Source organism: Bombus impatiens, unplaced genomic scaffold (assembly GCF_000188095.3).
Source record: "Bombus impatiens unplaced genomic scaffold, BIMP_2.2 scf_0318, whole genome shotgun sequence".
Classification (NCBI taxonomy): domain Eukaryota; kingdom Metazoa; phylum Arthropoda; class Insecta; order Hymenoptera; family Apidae; genus Bombus; species Bombus impatiens.
Window position 1 is genome coordinate 1,341,324 of NT_176737.1, and position 14,934 is coordinate 1,356,257.

Below are 14,934 nucleotides of genomic sequence, written 5' to 3' on the forward strand. Positions count from 1 at the left end.
AAAAAATTAAGGTTAATAACATAAACGAGAATTCTGACAATATGACGATTTATTTTAACCAAATAATTATCGTATTTTAAAAAGAGAACAAAATGACGAGATAAAAATAAAATCACGAGTTAAATTAATGGAGAGTGCGACAATTTCAACTTTCAATTAGACCGCGATGTTTGAAAAATCGTGGACAAGAATCGCAAAAGTTCGTTTCGTGCGAGACATGTCAGGAACATGTATCAAGCATCGATAAGAATGGCATAGCTGAAATCAAAGGCTGTATCGTTTGGTGCACGAAGCATCGCGTGTTGTTGCATCGTGATCACGCCTTCCTGCCTTTTAAGAAGCAGAAGAGAATCGACTGTACTTTTTGCCATCAATTACGGAGAAAATCTGCTCCGAATGATTCTTCGAATTGTTTTACAGTGTCAAACGAAAGGTTTGATTCGTACTTTTCTATGATTTTTCGTATCGCTTCATTTGAGAATCTTTTTACTTTTACAATTACAGTTAATACGAACGGTGTAAAACAGTATACTCGTTACTGTTTTCACGCGTAGGTACATCTATACATGATAATCAATCCAGATTTATCAAACGAATTTATTACGTTCTTATATTTTTTGCTTACACCTTTGCAGCGAACTTTTTCGTTATAAAATGATTTGTATATGATAATTTCGGTTTCTTTCATTTTGCAAAAAATATTACAGTTCTCTTCAACTTTAATTCAGATATACTGTCTGTTATATGCTACCAATATTGTATAGTATACTACTATAATATTTTTAAGACTTACTTAACATTCTAATAATTGTATAGAGCTTTGGGTTTCAAAATGCATAATATCAGAACAGAGCCATTACAGATGCGCTGGCATAGGTGAAATTTCAGCTAATAGATCTCTTTCAGCTTTAGAAATTTCATGCAATAGATTTCTTTCTGCTTTAGAAATTTCATCCATGACTGTTTCAAAGAAAATATGAAACATTTGAAACAGAAGCTACAAAATTCGCAATTTTTATGTTCCAAGAATTCTATATTACCTATTCAAATTCTATATTTTTATCAGAAAATCTACAAAGGAAAGTATTCAATGTTGTCGGTAAAATAGCACGAAGAAAATTCAAGGAAACACAACTACATATGCATTAAATTTCCAAGGAAACAATGTTCCACATAAAACGCAACACGCACGGTCTAAACTTTAAATACAACGGCGTACAAATTAAAAAATTAGAACGAACAGCAGGAAACGTTAAGTGTATTCGCATCTTTATCGCACGTAATTACGTGTAGCGCACTGCTCTAATAAGTTCACGACTAAGTTCACCTTATGCTATTATCGTTAATCTGAGTGTGTAAGCTTCGGTCACACGACGCACGTTCTATTGACCACTGGTGCACGTCCATCGTTTACATAGATGTACGCTAACTATCGAAATCGTGAGTTAACACCTGTGTAGTTGACGCTACACAATGTAACTTAATGTCCCCACGCCTGTTTATCACGGCGCTACGTTGTCGTTTTCTATTCGAATAATTCTCTAAGAATCGACAATACGCTTGTTGCACGCCTATCAAATTGCATTTCTGCATATACATACACATAAGTTTTTGACATAATACAACGATTAATATGTAGACAGATGTACGTGTAATCTTTTTCTCGACGTATTCGACAACATCCTTTACCTACATTTTGCATTATTTGATACACTATACCCGCATAAACATCTGCAGTCTGTTTATAGCCTATTGCATGTCAGAACATGTAACATACCATGAATAAATTCACGTTTAGAAAACGACGTATCAAGGCCGCATAATATTTTATTTTTGAACTTTCTTTACTTTTCTACTAAACTAAAGACTCAAGAAGTTAGTTAGTATACGATATGAATCATAACAGTGAATCTAAATATGCTCAAAAAGCACCATTGTCGATTGGAAGAAATGAAAGAAGCAAGTCGATCGGCTGCAATCTGAAAGTAACAAGAATTTAAAGGAAACTTAAAGTCGCGTAAAATTTGGCGAGAATTTCACAGAAGATTGCTTTTCACGATACAAACGGTAGCACGATAATTTCTCACAGACAATCGGAATAAGTCGGCGAAAAGAGGGACGCGACTGCGCATCGCGCTGAGTCCATTATTAATTATCATCCCGTGAACAGTTTTGACGTGCATCACCGCGTTCGAGTAAATATTGCGACCGACTACAACCGTGCATCTGCATCGTTACGGATAGTCGCGTACGAGCACGCGTTTAGTGAGCATTCAGATCAATGAGATATGAATTAGCGATAATCAGAGTAGCGATACATATCGATAATACAATGGCCGTTTGTATTGGCCTTTAATCCTTCATTGACATAACATTTTGTAAATTGCAGGAATTTAGATATTAAAAGAGAATTAGTTGTTGAATTCCCACAATCCAATTGACGCTCAACGTATCTATTTACGTACTTCTCGTGTACGTATTTATGTACTTCTCTTTACGTAAATATATTTACAATTTTACGTTTCGTTGATTATGGAGGATACGATTAACAGATTAAGCAACCAACATTTTGTTAGGTTCCGTGTTAAACGGAACGAAATGATTAACAACTGACAACTTGTATTGGCAATTAATTTGCGAGATATCACTTTTTCGCTTTTACTGACACATAACTTTCTTTTAATAAATACAATTAAATATTAAATCTAATGCTTGCAGTAACAATGCACAGTCTAAAACAAAATATGATACTCTATGATATTATATATAGTATATATATACGATACAGATATACATATGTACTATGATTGTAAATGTTACAATAATTTGTAATCAACTTTGAAATTCATGCTCCTAATTGTTAAGTAATCAAGTATCGTGTAAATTATTTGATGTATCACGTGAAACTACTTGAATTACAGAAATAATAAATGAACAATATAATAAAATAGAATCTATTATTTATATAATAAATAAACCACTTACGCATTGAATTAGTTCAAATTTTATGTTTCAGATATTAATGGAACTGATTGAAGGTTATACAATTATTCAGGCTTATTGTACTAATGTAATAAATTATGTTAGTAAAATAAGTTTTCTTTAATAATTGACATACATTTTTTCCAACTGTTGATACTTTTGCTATGAAATTGATTTTGCTATGATATGTAGATAATTGACAGTTATTTCTTGTTATAGGCGTTCATAGTTCTACTTTCCCTTCTACGTATTATACAGGTTTTCTTAGAAATCAACTAGTCATAGGATACAAATATCTATGATTGTACAGTGATGTACGTCTGCATGTTTATCTTTAGTTTCTCCACGAGAACGAAACTTCTGATTAATTCATAATAATCTACCGCAAGATTCAAATACGAGGACTAAGAAAAGGATAAGAACGTTTTCACTATATATATTTCTTTAAAAAGTAAAAATATTTGCGACTGAAGCATTAAGGTCACTAATAATACTACAACGCTTATTAAAAAATCATATTCGTTCCTTTTGAGGCGAATTTCTCTTTTAACAATGACTATAATTAAATAGATCGTATATCAGTCACGTTTATAATAGGATCTTAATCCCAACAAATGAAAATTATAACAACCTGGTTTTTCCAAAAGTTACTTCAGAGTCTATAGGCCAATTAGTCTGAAATGAGTCAAGATACCGAGAAAGAAATCACAAATTACCAAAATAAATCAACGCTATAGTTTCTTTCGCAAAAATATTTCACTTGGGCTATCAAACAGATTTTAATCGCACGAATTATCAATTATCTAGTAATTTATCGTTCTTCCTATTTTCTGTATTAACGACCATCATATATAACGTTAAAGCCATAAAAGATGAAAAACGTTCGAACACCAACTCCGTCATTGAACGAAATTCGAACTTGGTCACAGAGGCGAAAAACTGCGAGATTGACCCGGGGCTACTTTAATGAAAAACGATAAAGTTCTCCGGGAACATTTCTAGAAAGGAAGGAAGAAAATCGAAGTACATAGAAGAAGCGAAAGGATTCGCGAAAAAGCAAAGTTGCTTGGCCATCGAACACCGTATCGCTTAAGGACATTTAATTGGCAATCGAATCGGTTAATGCGGACTGAACAATTAAAAGAGAATTTATTGGCGGTAAACCAACCGGTACCAGGAACGGGAATGCTTATTATTATTTGTACTGTTGAATGAAACTTGCTACGGGCTGGCAATGCTTCGAATTAATAGCTATCACCTCGGGGGGAGGGATATATGAAATTATAGCTGGTTATGTGTACTTTCCTATACTATCGCGCGCCACTGTCGAAATCGGCTAACCGCAAGCAGGCCGTGTTCGTACGTCTAAATTTATTTACAACCGTTCTTTGATACGAATTAATCAAACGGCAGCTCGGCCGACCTCCATCAGCTCTTACGCGGCGCAGGCAACGCTTGTCAATTAGGAATTTAGGGGATTGGTCTCTCTGTGAAACGAGATAATTGATTCCTACGCGCGTTTCCTACAGTTGGAGAAATTCAATTCCTCTGATTATAATATCCGGTAATTTATCAGCGAAATTCGCAGTATCCCAATATGCAGCCGTGTACCTATTTATTATTGGTACGTGCAAATATTGTAATAAAGAAGCACGATATAAATTGTGTTGGAGAATTTTCATTGATTACGTGAAGCTTCTATAGTAAAATGGTGGCGATTGGTCAAAAATTAAATGCCAGACGTTTTTACAAAAATATTGATTTTAACTAAATTGGAACTTTTTATATTAAATTGTATTAAATTATTTATAGTAAATTAAATGGGAAATAAAAATTCAAAAACAACAGATTACCTTCGGGTTCTGCATTTCATTTGAACTTGTATTGCGTAATAACATTTAATTATTCTATATAAAATTGAAATTTCAACGTTAATAAGATATAAAATATATTTATAATTGGTTTAAACTTACATATATATAGTTTTCAAAAGTGCTTTATCACCGTATATTAATTTAAAACATTCTAATTTTCATAAAAATTGGATATATTATATTCCTGAACGGAAGAAACTATTATTTATTACGATACGTATCAACATTAGATGAAGATTATCTTCTTAGAAATACGTAATTGATTAATTTCACGTGTCACAATGCACTAGATCGTAATTTCCTGATAATTTTCTTAAAATGATAGAGTCTAGATCTAAAGTTGCCAAAAATACCTACGATTCTCATAATATAAGAAAAAATGTATAAAATATCCAAGATAACTTGTCAGAATATGTACATATTTAGCGGATGAAAGAAATTTCTACTTATCCAAATTTCTCTTATCCAAAGTCGAACAGTATACCGATATGGCGATCGACAGGATCAGATAGCGACGTTCGAGTTAAAAGCACGAACTATAACTCAAGCTACTAATCGTTTCACGCGTGTTTACATTAACGTTATCGCTCGGTTCGAATAGTTTTACCCCTCGTAATGGTTACGACTCCCTAACCCTCGCCCTAACTCTATTCTTGCAAGTAAGGCAGCGCTTCTAGCTTCTCCGAAGTGGAACACCCTTCAGCCACCGCTTGTACAATATATCTATCTCGTCACCCCAAGCAGCTCTTTGCTCCGTAACACCTAAACGCGTGCCGCGTGTCGTACAAGCGCGTATTCTTTAGCTCGTAGAAAGCAGAAACTAGCGGCAAACACAATCGCACACATACATCGAGTGTCTCGATATTCACGGTACGATCGTCGAAGACGATTCTACATGTAGAAATTAGTCGAAAATATAGAGTAACAATTTTGCATATGACTTTTTATTTCCGATAAAATCGAGTTTGAAAATTTGTCAAATATATCGATTAATTTTAGATTAGACCGAAGCGAATAATCGACAAGAGGCCGACCTACTTGCGAAGATAAGTCGAGAAGCGTAGAATAACATTTCTTCGCGCGATGTTTCGTTTCTGAGAAAATTAAATTCGAGAATTCTCATCAAGTACGCGTGTATCTGGCCAATCTTTAACCAAACACTACAAAACTCTATTTTCTTGGAAACGAGGCCTTAAACGAACAAATTTTATTCTACATTTTTCGCTTATTTATTCGCGTAGAATCACTTTCATACCGACTGTAGTACGATTATCCCGAGATACTCTGTCTTTGCCATATGCAAAGATTCTGTTCTACATACGTATCTTCGATTTATTTGTTCGTGTAGAATCACCTGCACGCTGACGTATCGTGATTATTGGAACACTCTATATATACACATGCGCATATATATACTACACATACGACGCCTCGTCACAAGTATCGACCGACAACGGCTGAACACGCCAAGAGCTCGCGTAGAAACACGGAATCGAAGCCGCGGACCTAGAAAGCACGCGATCCACTGATCCGTCTTGCGAGAGGCGTTACTGTTATCTTCGCTGACCAATCTCGAGCGGACGACTAATAGGTTCAGCGCGTGAACACCTTGTCCTGGCAGGACCACGTGAAAAGGCGTTCGGTAGCGAGAGTCCGTCGGCTCGGCTCAGGTCCGAGAAATCGTCGTGGCGAATTGTTTAACCGCGATGGTAGATAGAACGATAACCGGGGCAGAGGCCGATCAAGCCTCGGGTCAGGTGGCTTCGCGAGCCGCGAAGAATATTACTTTGAAGCGTTTATCGCCGGAATCTAGCACGCCGGATTTTCCTCTGATTCCCCTGCAGATTAGTTCGAATTGGACTTTAATTCTGATAGTCGTACGAGGATCTTTCTACCGTAGTACTGTTTCTTTCGTGGCATGAATATTCTCTGGATTTTTCTGCTGCAAATATCTATGTAACGTTGATCGATGTCGATTAAAAGCTATAGATATATATTTAAATGGAACCAATTGAGTGTAACCGAGAAAGATATATTTTATGAGCTATGGTGGCAAATAAAGGGGTGCTGAGTTATGTAAAACAGTAGATAAGTTGTTGGAATAACCATTTGTATTCGTTGTATCGTAAAACGTAGCATTAGTCACGTTATTCATTTGCAATTAATCTGCTGTTAAGAATACAATAAAAATGTGGAGATATTTCGAGTTGCTTTCTCTGATTTATTATCTTTAGTTTTCTATCGTCGGATGGTTTTTGAAATTGCATAAAACGTAATGAAATCACGTCACCGCGATCTAGTCACGAATATTCGGAATATTACTGTGATTTTACGCGAGTCTAAATTTGAGAAAAATGAAATAAAAGTTACCAGAGACGTTATTTTAGCGTTTGAGGATACTTCTGATCACCGATTGCAACAATTCTGATCGGAGAATTTATAGAACTGATAATTCGTATAAATCTGGAATAACGAAACTAATCCACTTAAAGTGGCAGAGAAAATACATTGTGTCACATGGGATACTTTAGAGAAACGAAATGCCACTAAAATCTTTTTTAAAACACTATATTTTACACACTTCGACCAATAAATCTCAATCTAATAAATGTCTATCAGATTTGCTGCTTTTTCTGTCATACGACGTCATGCCTAATATTCTCTTCGCAAATGAAGAAAGCTTGTTCATGCACTATGAGATCTCCAGACCACCAGCAAGGAAATACATACAGATAAATTCTCGAACGAGTGTCAAACACGTTTCTTAATTGGTCTTTCACTCGTTTGCGCGTATGATCGTCTGAAGCCGTGAAAGACCAAACTTATTGCCGTGAATCAAGCGTGTAAGTTGTATGACCTATGCGTTAATTCGCCGCAAGAGCAGCTGATTTCTGTATAATTTCGTTGCGAAAGTTTCGACAACACGAACCAGAGATCGCACGAAACGCGCCCTGCGTCTCGTTAATACTTACCACTTGACGTCACCGGTATCATGATTCTATCTACTTATAGCAGACGGAAATATGTAACCGTTTAGCCTGGTATTCGCGCGATTTCGCCATTATAACTGCAATACGTTGTACATGATTTAGAGAAGCTGTTGAGGGAACATACTTTGTTGACTCTGAAGAGATATTACGAGGTATTTAGAAAGGTGAAAGTAATATATGCATTCTATCTAATATTTAATTTACGATAGACACGTAGTTCTTAATGTCATTTCCTCGGAAAGTATGTGTCCCTAATAGAAAATTATTTATATCGCTAATTTAAAATTTATTATTATGTCCAACACGTAGACAAAAAATTACTCAATGTACTCAATGTGATAAATTGTATCACAACACATGTGCAAGAACAGAACTTTTTTCGATATTCGAAGCAGTAAGGATCGGAGAAATTATTAGAAAATATTTTGATATGTTTCAACTCTTGAAACTAGTGGAATAATACGACCCAAGATAAATTTATCATTTTTCTGACACCTGACAACATACAAGAGACATAGGATCTTGTTATAAGCGAAATATAAAGTTAGCCAAGGCCCGAAGCACCTAATAAAGTCTAACGTTACAAGATTTCACTGTTTCCAAAATATATAAATTTTACAAAAATAATGAAATGAATATTTAAACGATTTCATTAGCTTTTTCTTCGTTGCATGCTGTTTCAATTACAATTAAATCGTCAACTCTCTATTTCTGGATCTTCTATCTAGAAATCTCCTATCTGAAACTGCACCAGTTTGAACGACACAATTATCTCCGAATTACGACAAGCACGATGTTCAAATTCTCGGAATGAGAACAGAAATAGAACCAATGATGAGATTAAAGGAGTAATGTCATTTCAAAATGCGACGAAGAGAAATGAACAAAAAGTCGAAAAAAGGTATTTTCACGGCAAAATATTAAGATATCTTATTCGATTTTTTAGATACCTCAAAAGTATTACATTTTCAATATAAAATGTAAACAAACATCAAAGCAAGTTGCTGAATTCTCTACTCTAATCCACCATTTATCCGAATTCCTTTGACTCCATTCATCATCCTATTTCGTTCATTCTCATCTGCAAATAAACGCAAGCTCCGTCTTAAGGAAAATTCTCATCGACCGATGGCAGCTACTTTCCAAAACACCTTGTACTTACTAACGCCACCATAAACGCTCATATTAATGTCTGGAAAATATCTGTTGGAATACATCGGGACAGCGTGGTATTAGAAACGCGATCCGGTCGAAACGTGCGTGGAAATTTTTTAATTACAGCTATCCATCACAATTATTTTACGCATTAGGTCTGCTCTGTCCACTGGTAGCGCTTTTGCGTTTTTAACGAACAAGAGATTAAAATGCTACAATGACAAAAGTAACGACTAGACCGTGGATTTTTATGCATCTATGGGAAATTTGAAAATGTAAAAATCTACAGAAAATTTATAATCTGCAGAAATATATAAAACATCCAAAGCTAGATATTTTTTACTAAATATTTACTAGAGAAAACGATCTTCTGCTTGAGTGCAATTTTTTCAATTACACTCGTAAAATTACGAATATACGTAAATATCCGTGATCTAGTAATATGGTCGCGAATAAGATTCTGTAACTTACGATTCACATCGAGAACGACGAGCCTGGTTTGCGGCAGCACAAGGTTAGTGTTGCTGGCCTCGCATATCAGGCGAGCCTTGAGATGTTGCCTTCCAACTTTAGGATAGGACAAGCGGTTAACCGTCAGGCCAGAGTCGGCGTTGTAGTGATAGGACTCGTCTATCACGGTGTTGTCGAGGTACCACGTCAGCTTCGGGGGCGGCTTGCCACCTCGTACCTCGCAAATCAGGTTCACGTCACTCCCCTCGTTGTATGGTTCCTCTAACCTCGAGATGTCCCTCGTCGTCCCGTCCAGTATCACCGGCTTCGACGGAGGCACTGTGCGAAACACACATACGTACGTACACATGTACACATGTATATACAGACGCATATTCACACAGAGGCAGCATGATTGAATCAGCGGAAATGCGGATTGATTATTTGTCCGCCGCTTGAGAATGGCTGATCTATCGCGCTACCTGCGTGCCGGCGTGATTTACTCGTGAAAGATTGATTAGGGCCAATTGAGTTCCGCTGATGCGAGTGATTTACCATTCGGTGAATACTCTTTTGTCGACGATTACGCGCAAACCGTGGAAATGAACGGTTAAAAACCAGCAAATCCTGCTGGAATTCGTGCAAGCGTGAAACGGTAAATTGCGCAAGCCTTGGATGGTTCGTTTATCTCTCCTATTGGATATATAATTGTTCTTCTCGTTGCCAGAAATACGAACGATTTCGTGCAATGAATAGCGTAAACGAATGTGTTCCGTGCAACGTTAGAAATATTTTCTAAAATGAATTTGACGAGATACGATATCGTGTACTTAGCAAATGTCTTAATCAAGACGATAGTTATGTCGTGTGGTTAGTACGATAGCTTACCTTTCTGATTTGGAATTCAACTGGCATTGAGAGATTAATATTGTACGATATATCGAATGCGATTATTAAATTATACAATTAAATCTTTTTTCATTTATATCTTTTCTTTCTCTTACTAACGAACGTCGCGTTGTATAGGTTGGTAGATGTTTCCATATTTCCGAAGGAAGATGTATAGCATTACAGCCCCGACGATTACAGTATTAATCGCAGTACGAAATATTCGCTGAGACTTTTTAAGAATTGGAACAGCTACCGACGTTGCACGTAATTTCTGATAAATGACAGGCGCACTACTCACTTATAACAGTCAGATTCATCTTCTGCTTTCTCGTTGGCGAATTCTTGAAGTCCACTCGACACCAATAGATCCCTTCGTCTTTCGTCTCCAACCGATCGATGCTGAGGTTAGCAGGATTCGATGCTGTGATAAAAAAAGCTCTTGGTCCTAGCGCCGTCGGCGACGACCACAGGCGAGCATTGTTCAACTGTCGACGACCACGGACGTCGAAGCTGAAACCATCGGTTCTTTGTAGTAATGACAAGCATCCACGAAACTTTACTGTTTCTTATTACATTGCGATCTAATTTTTGAAATTGTACAAAACACGATTGCTAATGTAATCTTACGATATGTTTTTCATTTTCTTTGAAAATCTGCGAAAGAAAGATTTATCAAACGACCCATATCGTAACGAAAAAGATTTCAAGTAGTACGAATTTCTTCGCGAGAATGTTTCTGCTGGATATGAGTCAGTACTAAAATCCCATGGAATTGAGACGAGAATTTTCATGCAACAAGCACTTGTAATCTCGAAGATCCGACAGCCGACAACGGTCTTCGAGTCGTCTCGCGTCGTAGACTTTACTTGGTGTAACGTGCGAACTTGAGAACATGCTTGCGCGAGCTTATCGCTCCTGAAATCCTCGACGATTCCGCCTTCGATCTAGCTACGAATCTCGAAATCATTGGTAACACGATTATGGAGTGAATAATCGTGTCTCTCGAGTCTAATTGAGCAGCAAGGAAAGCTTCCATTCGAGAAACTTAGTAATGTTCCAAGTTTAATCATATGAATATTAAGTAAGTGTAATAAGAAGACTTCTAAAGCGCAGATGACAAATGTATAGCTTCTCTTGTTATATATTATCGATCTGCTAAAAAAGCGACAAAACTAAAAGATATAAATTTAATAGAAATTTTGAAACTGAATTTTTAGTCAAAGAATCTTCGTTTATAATTTATCCACTATTTACCTACTATACGAACGATTATTTCCTATTGCAAAGAATATCGTCAAAGATCGTAAGATATAATAAAATCTCCGAATAATCCTTTCGGAAGGACGATAGTCGTATGTAGATTAAATCACAATGTTTTCCGTTTCTCAAATATCGAAAAAAATATTTTTCTTTAAACACCCGAACAAGATCCTACTATTTATAACGTAATCCCGATATCGAGGCCAGGGTCCAAGTCCAGTCACGATTTAAGATTGTTCGCTGTACCGTGAAGGATCTTAACGGGAGAAGCATAACGGAGTTAGGATGCGGACAGGACAAAGAGGTAGGCGTATACGTCGAGTCTCGTCCGGGGAGCTATTCTCCATGCATGATTGCATATTAAACAGTCAAGGACGAGGGAGCCGCGAGAAAGGAGATGATTCCGCGAGTGGAACGACAGACGGAAGTTTCGGAAAGATCGAAAGACAACGAGACGTTAAGCCTTACTCCTTTCACTCGTCGTCTCTACCTGTTTCTCTTACCTGGTATCACGAAGGTGAAGAGAGAGAGAGAGAGAGAGAGAGAGAGAGAGTGAGATAGGGAGGGTCGAGAATGAAAGAAGTGGGAATTGGTAGGAGGCCGAGGAACATGGAAACCGACGGTTCCTCACGAGCGACTAAAAGTTAAATTGCGTTCCACGACTGCACGGGAGTTCGGATTTCCGCTCGTGACTGAATATTCCCAAAGCTATCCCACTCTGCCGGCTGCTTCCGCGGCATTGACGTTGAAATACGATTTAATTCTTCCACTTCACACTTCCAACAGACGAGGAAAGCGCTTCCGTGACGTGCTGCCGCCGTCCGGACGTCCGTATGGTTGCTTGCCTTGAGGCCGCCGCACCATCGGCCCTTAGGGCTTCTCCACACTGATGCAACACATCACACGCATACATATACGTATACATATGTATAATATGGGTCTCTACATATTCCCTATTCCTCGTCTCCTTTCAGAAAATCACCAGTTTTCCATCGGGGCTGAAACGATTCTTGGATATAACGCGTTCATTCCTTCGTTCGATTGGCTTTCGACGAGCGATAACCCCGCAAAGCGATTCCTAGCTATCAGTCTTCCGACTCTTGGCTGAATCTTCGGATCGATCGCCGGTCTCTCACGTGCCTCGTCGATCACCTGACTGATTCGCGGAGATTTTCGAAAGAAGAATCGCCGATCGAACGTTCCTGAACGCGGCGTTGCATAGAAATCGAGACGATCCGCGGCGAAAACCCCCGTTTTTATTGGAAATCACAAGCGCTGGATTCGAGAATCGCAGCAAGACTCGACGCCTGCATTCGTGAATGCACGGCGAACTATCTTACTATCGTAAGAACTGCTCCCCCGTGGTCCGTATGCAGCATGTTGCTCCTCTTTGATTTGTTGAGTTTCGGTTTCGCGATTATTTGCAACGATCGGTGGCGTGTCTATGGCTCCTTGCTCTAAGTTTGTAAATTTGGTATCAGAGAGTATTGCTAAATGAGAAGCATTTAGTAGAAATGTTCAATTCCTTGAAATTGTAACGAAATGAGTAGGATAAATACGATAAAGTAAATATTTTAGTCGAAATTCATTGTATTAGTAAGTTCGTATTCACGAAGCCACGGAACGAATTCTTGTACAATATACAATTTGGTATAATAATTATTCTAGTAATTTTTATTGTATACGTTCTAAAGAAATTACTTATTGAACGAATACCTACAAAACAGTGACTTCAGACGTTGCAAGTTGCAACATGTTTGACTAGCTTTTCTCTGTCTTTTGCCAGAACACGCTCTCATCTTTTGTCTCCCTACGGCTTCGATAGTAAACTATTAACCCTTTGGCGAAAGAACGACACCAGGACGATCATTCGTATAATGCAAGCGATTTAGAAGGTTTCTAAGGGGAGTAGCGAATGAAATTGGACAGATTCAATTCGATGGAACGATGTCCCTTAAGAGCAATTCAGGACGCTGTTCGGAGATCTCACAAATATTACGGAAAATTTCATAAAAAGCTGACGGTGGCCGAGTCTAAAGAAAATACGGTAGAGTGGAGGAGCAGTGGGAACTGGAGAATAAGAAGGAAGAAAACGTAGAAATAAGGTCAGCCAAGAAAACGAAGTAGATGAATCGATAATCGGGAGAATCGAATGAACGAAACGTCCTGACGGGGTGAAACATTCAAGTGACCGAATAAATCGGTGTAATAGGATTACAAATGAGATTAAGCGGCAACTACGCGACGGGGTTAACACGGGTGAGGTGATTTAAACGGGTGAGAGGGTAGATTTAAAAACGTTAACAACTCAGTCAAGTTAACTCGTAAAAGAGATTCCAAATATAATATCATAATTCGTCGGAGTTTTACGACGCGACATACAGAGAACTAGATTTACATATAAAACAAGCCAGCGCTTATCTCCCGACATGGGTTTGCTCGAGGGCGGAGCAACGTTTCGTTTCGTTGGATTAGTCAAAAAATTACCCCTGTTTATCAGGTATAACAGTGCTTAGTCATAATCACAGGAGGTATTCGCTTTCTCTTTACAGCATACGTTTTCATTATGCCGCATTAATTAAAGAAATCTGAAAGGTTATTATTTCTCGTATTATACGAACGAACGAATAAATTTGGTCTACATTGATAAACAGAGTATAAGCAAAGCGTAGAATATTATGCAAACCATATGAAAAGCACGTAAATGATTTACATCGTAAAGGAAATAATCATTTCTGTGATTATAGGGAGTAGAAAATAGAAATTAAAAAACGAACATAAAGCGAAACATGATAAAACAGAAAATATTAATTAATATTTCATTTACATCGGAGCTTTAAGCAAAATTTGGAATTTTAACGGTTATTGAAGTGATTAATTCAATTTTATTTTTTATAATTATGCGCGGAAAAGAAACACGATATTTGCGTTGCTATTGAAAAGATTGAGTTGTGTGCTTCTATGTGCTATCCTAATTCATATCTAGCGTATATTGTTTAACGGCAGATTATCGCTGACTAAGACCAATTGTAAAGAAGGTTATACAATACAATTAGGGGGATTATTAATCAAATTATTGCGCTACATTTGAAACTAAAAGCACCTCTGATGTGTGAAATGAAATAATTAGTTTACTCTGCTGTATTTATATGCTAAATATTTAGATATTTCGCATAATTAATTAGCAAATAATTTACAACCGCCTATAAACGATTTCAATTTTGCGGCTTCTTCGTAAATATACTATGTGTGAGATTATAAAGAAATAACTTTACTTGAAGTTATAAAAATATATGTTAGATAGTCTAGGAAGTCTATAGAAGATAACAAAT

The 14,934-nt window shown here is 37.1% G+C and overlaps 1 protein-coding gene across 2 annotated transcripts in view; it reads right to left on the reverse strand.

Moving 5' to 3' along the window:
* Nucleotides 1-14,934, reverse strand: part of LOC100749762 (hemicentin-2-like) — a 211,922-nt gene that overhangs the window by 47,980 nt on the left and 149,008 nt on the right. For both annotated transcript variants that reach the window (XM_033320493.1, XM_003489189.4), the window contains 2 exons: nt 10,641-10,852; nt 9,473-9,790 (listed from right to left, as the gene is read on the reverse strand). In XM_033320493.1, coding sequence (XP_033176384.1) covers nt 9,473-9,790; nt 10,641-10,852 — 530 coding nt within the window. The remainder of the gene's footprint in view (nt 1-9,472; nt 9,791-10,640; nt 10,853-14,934) is intronic.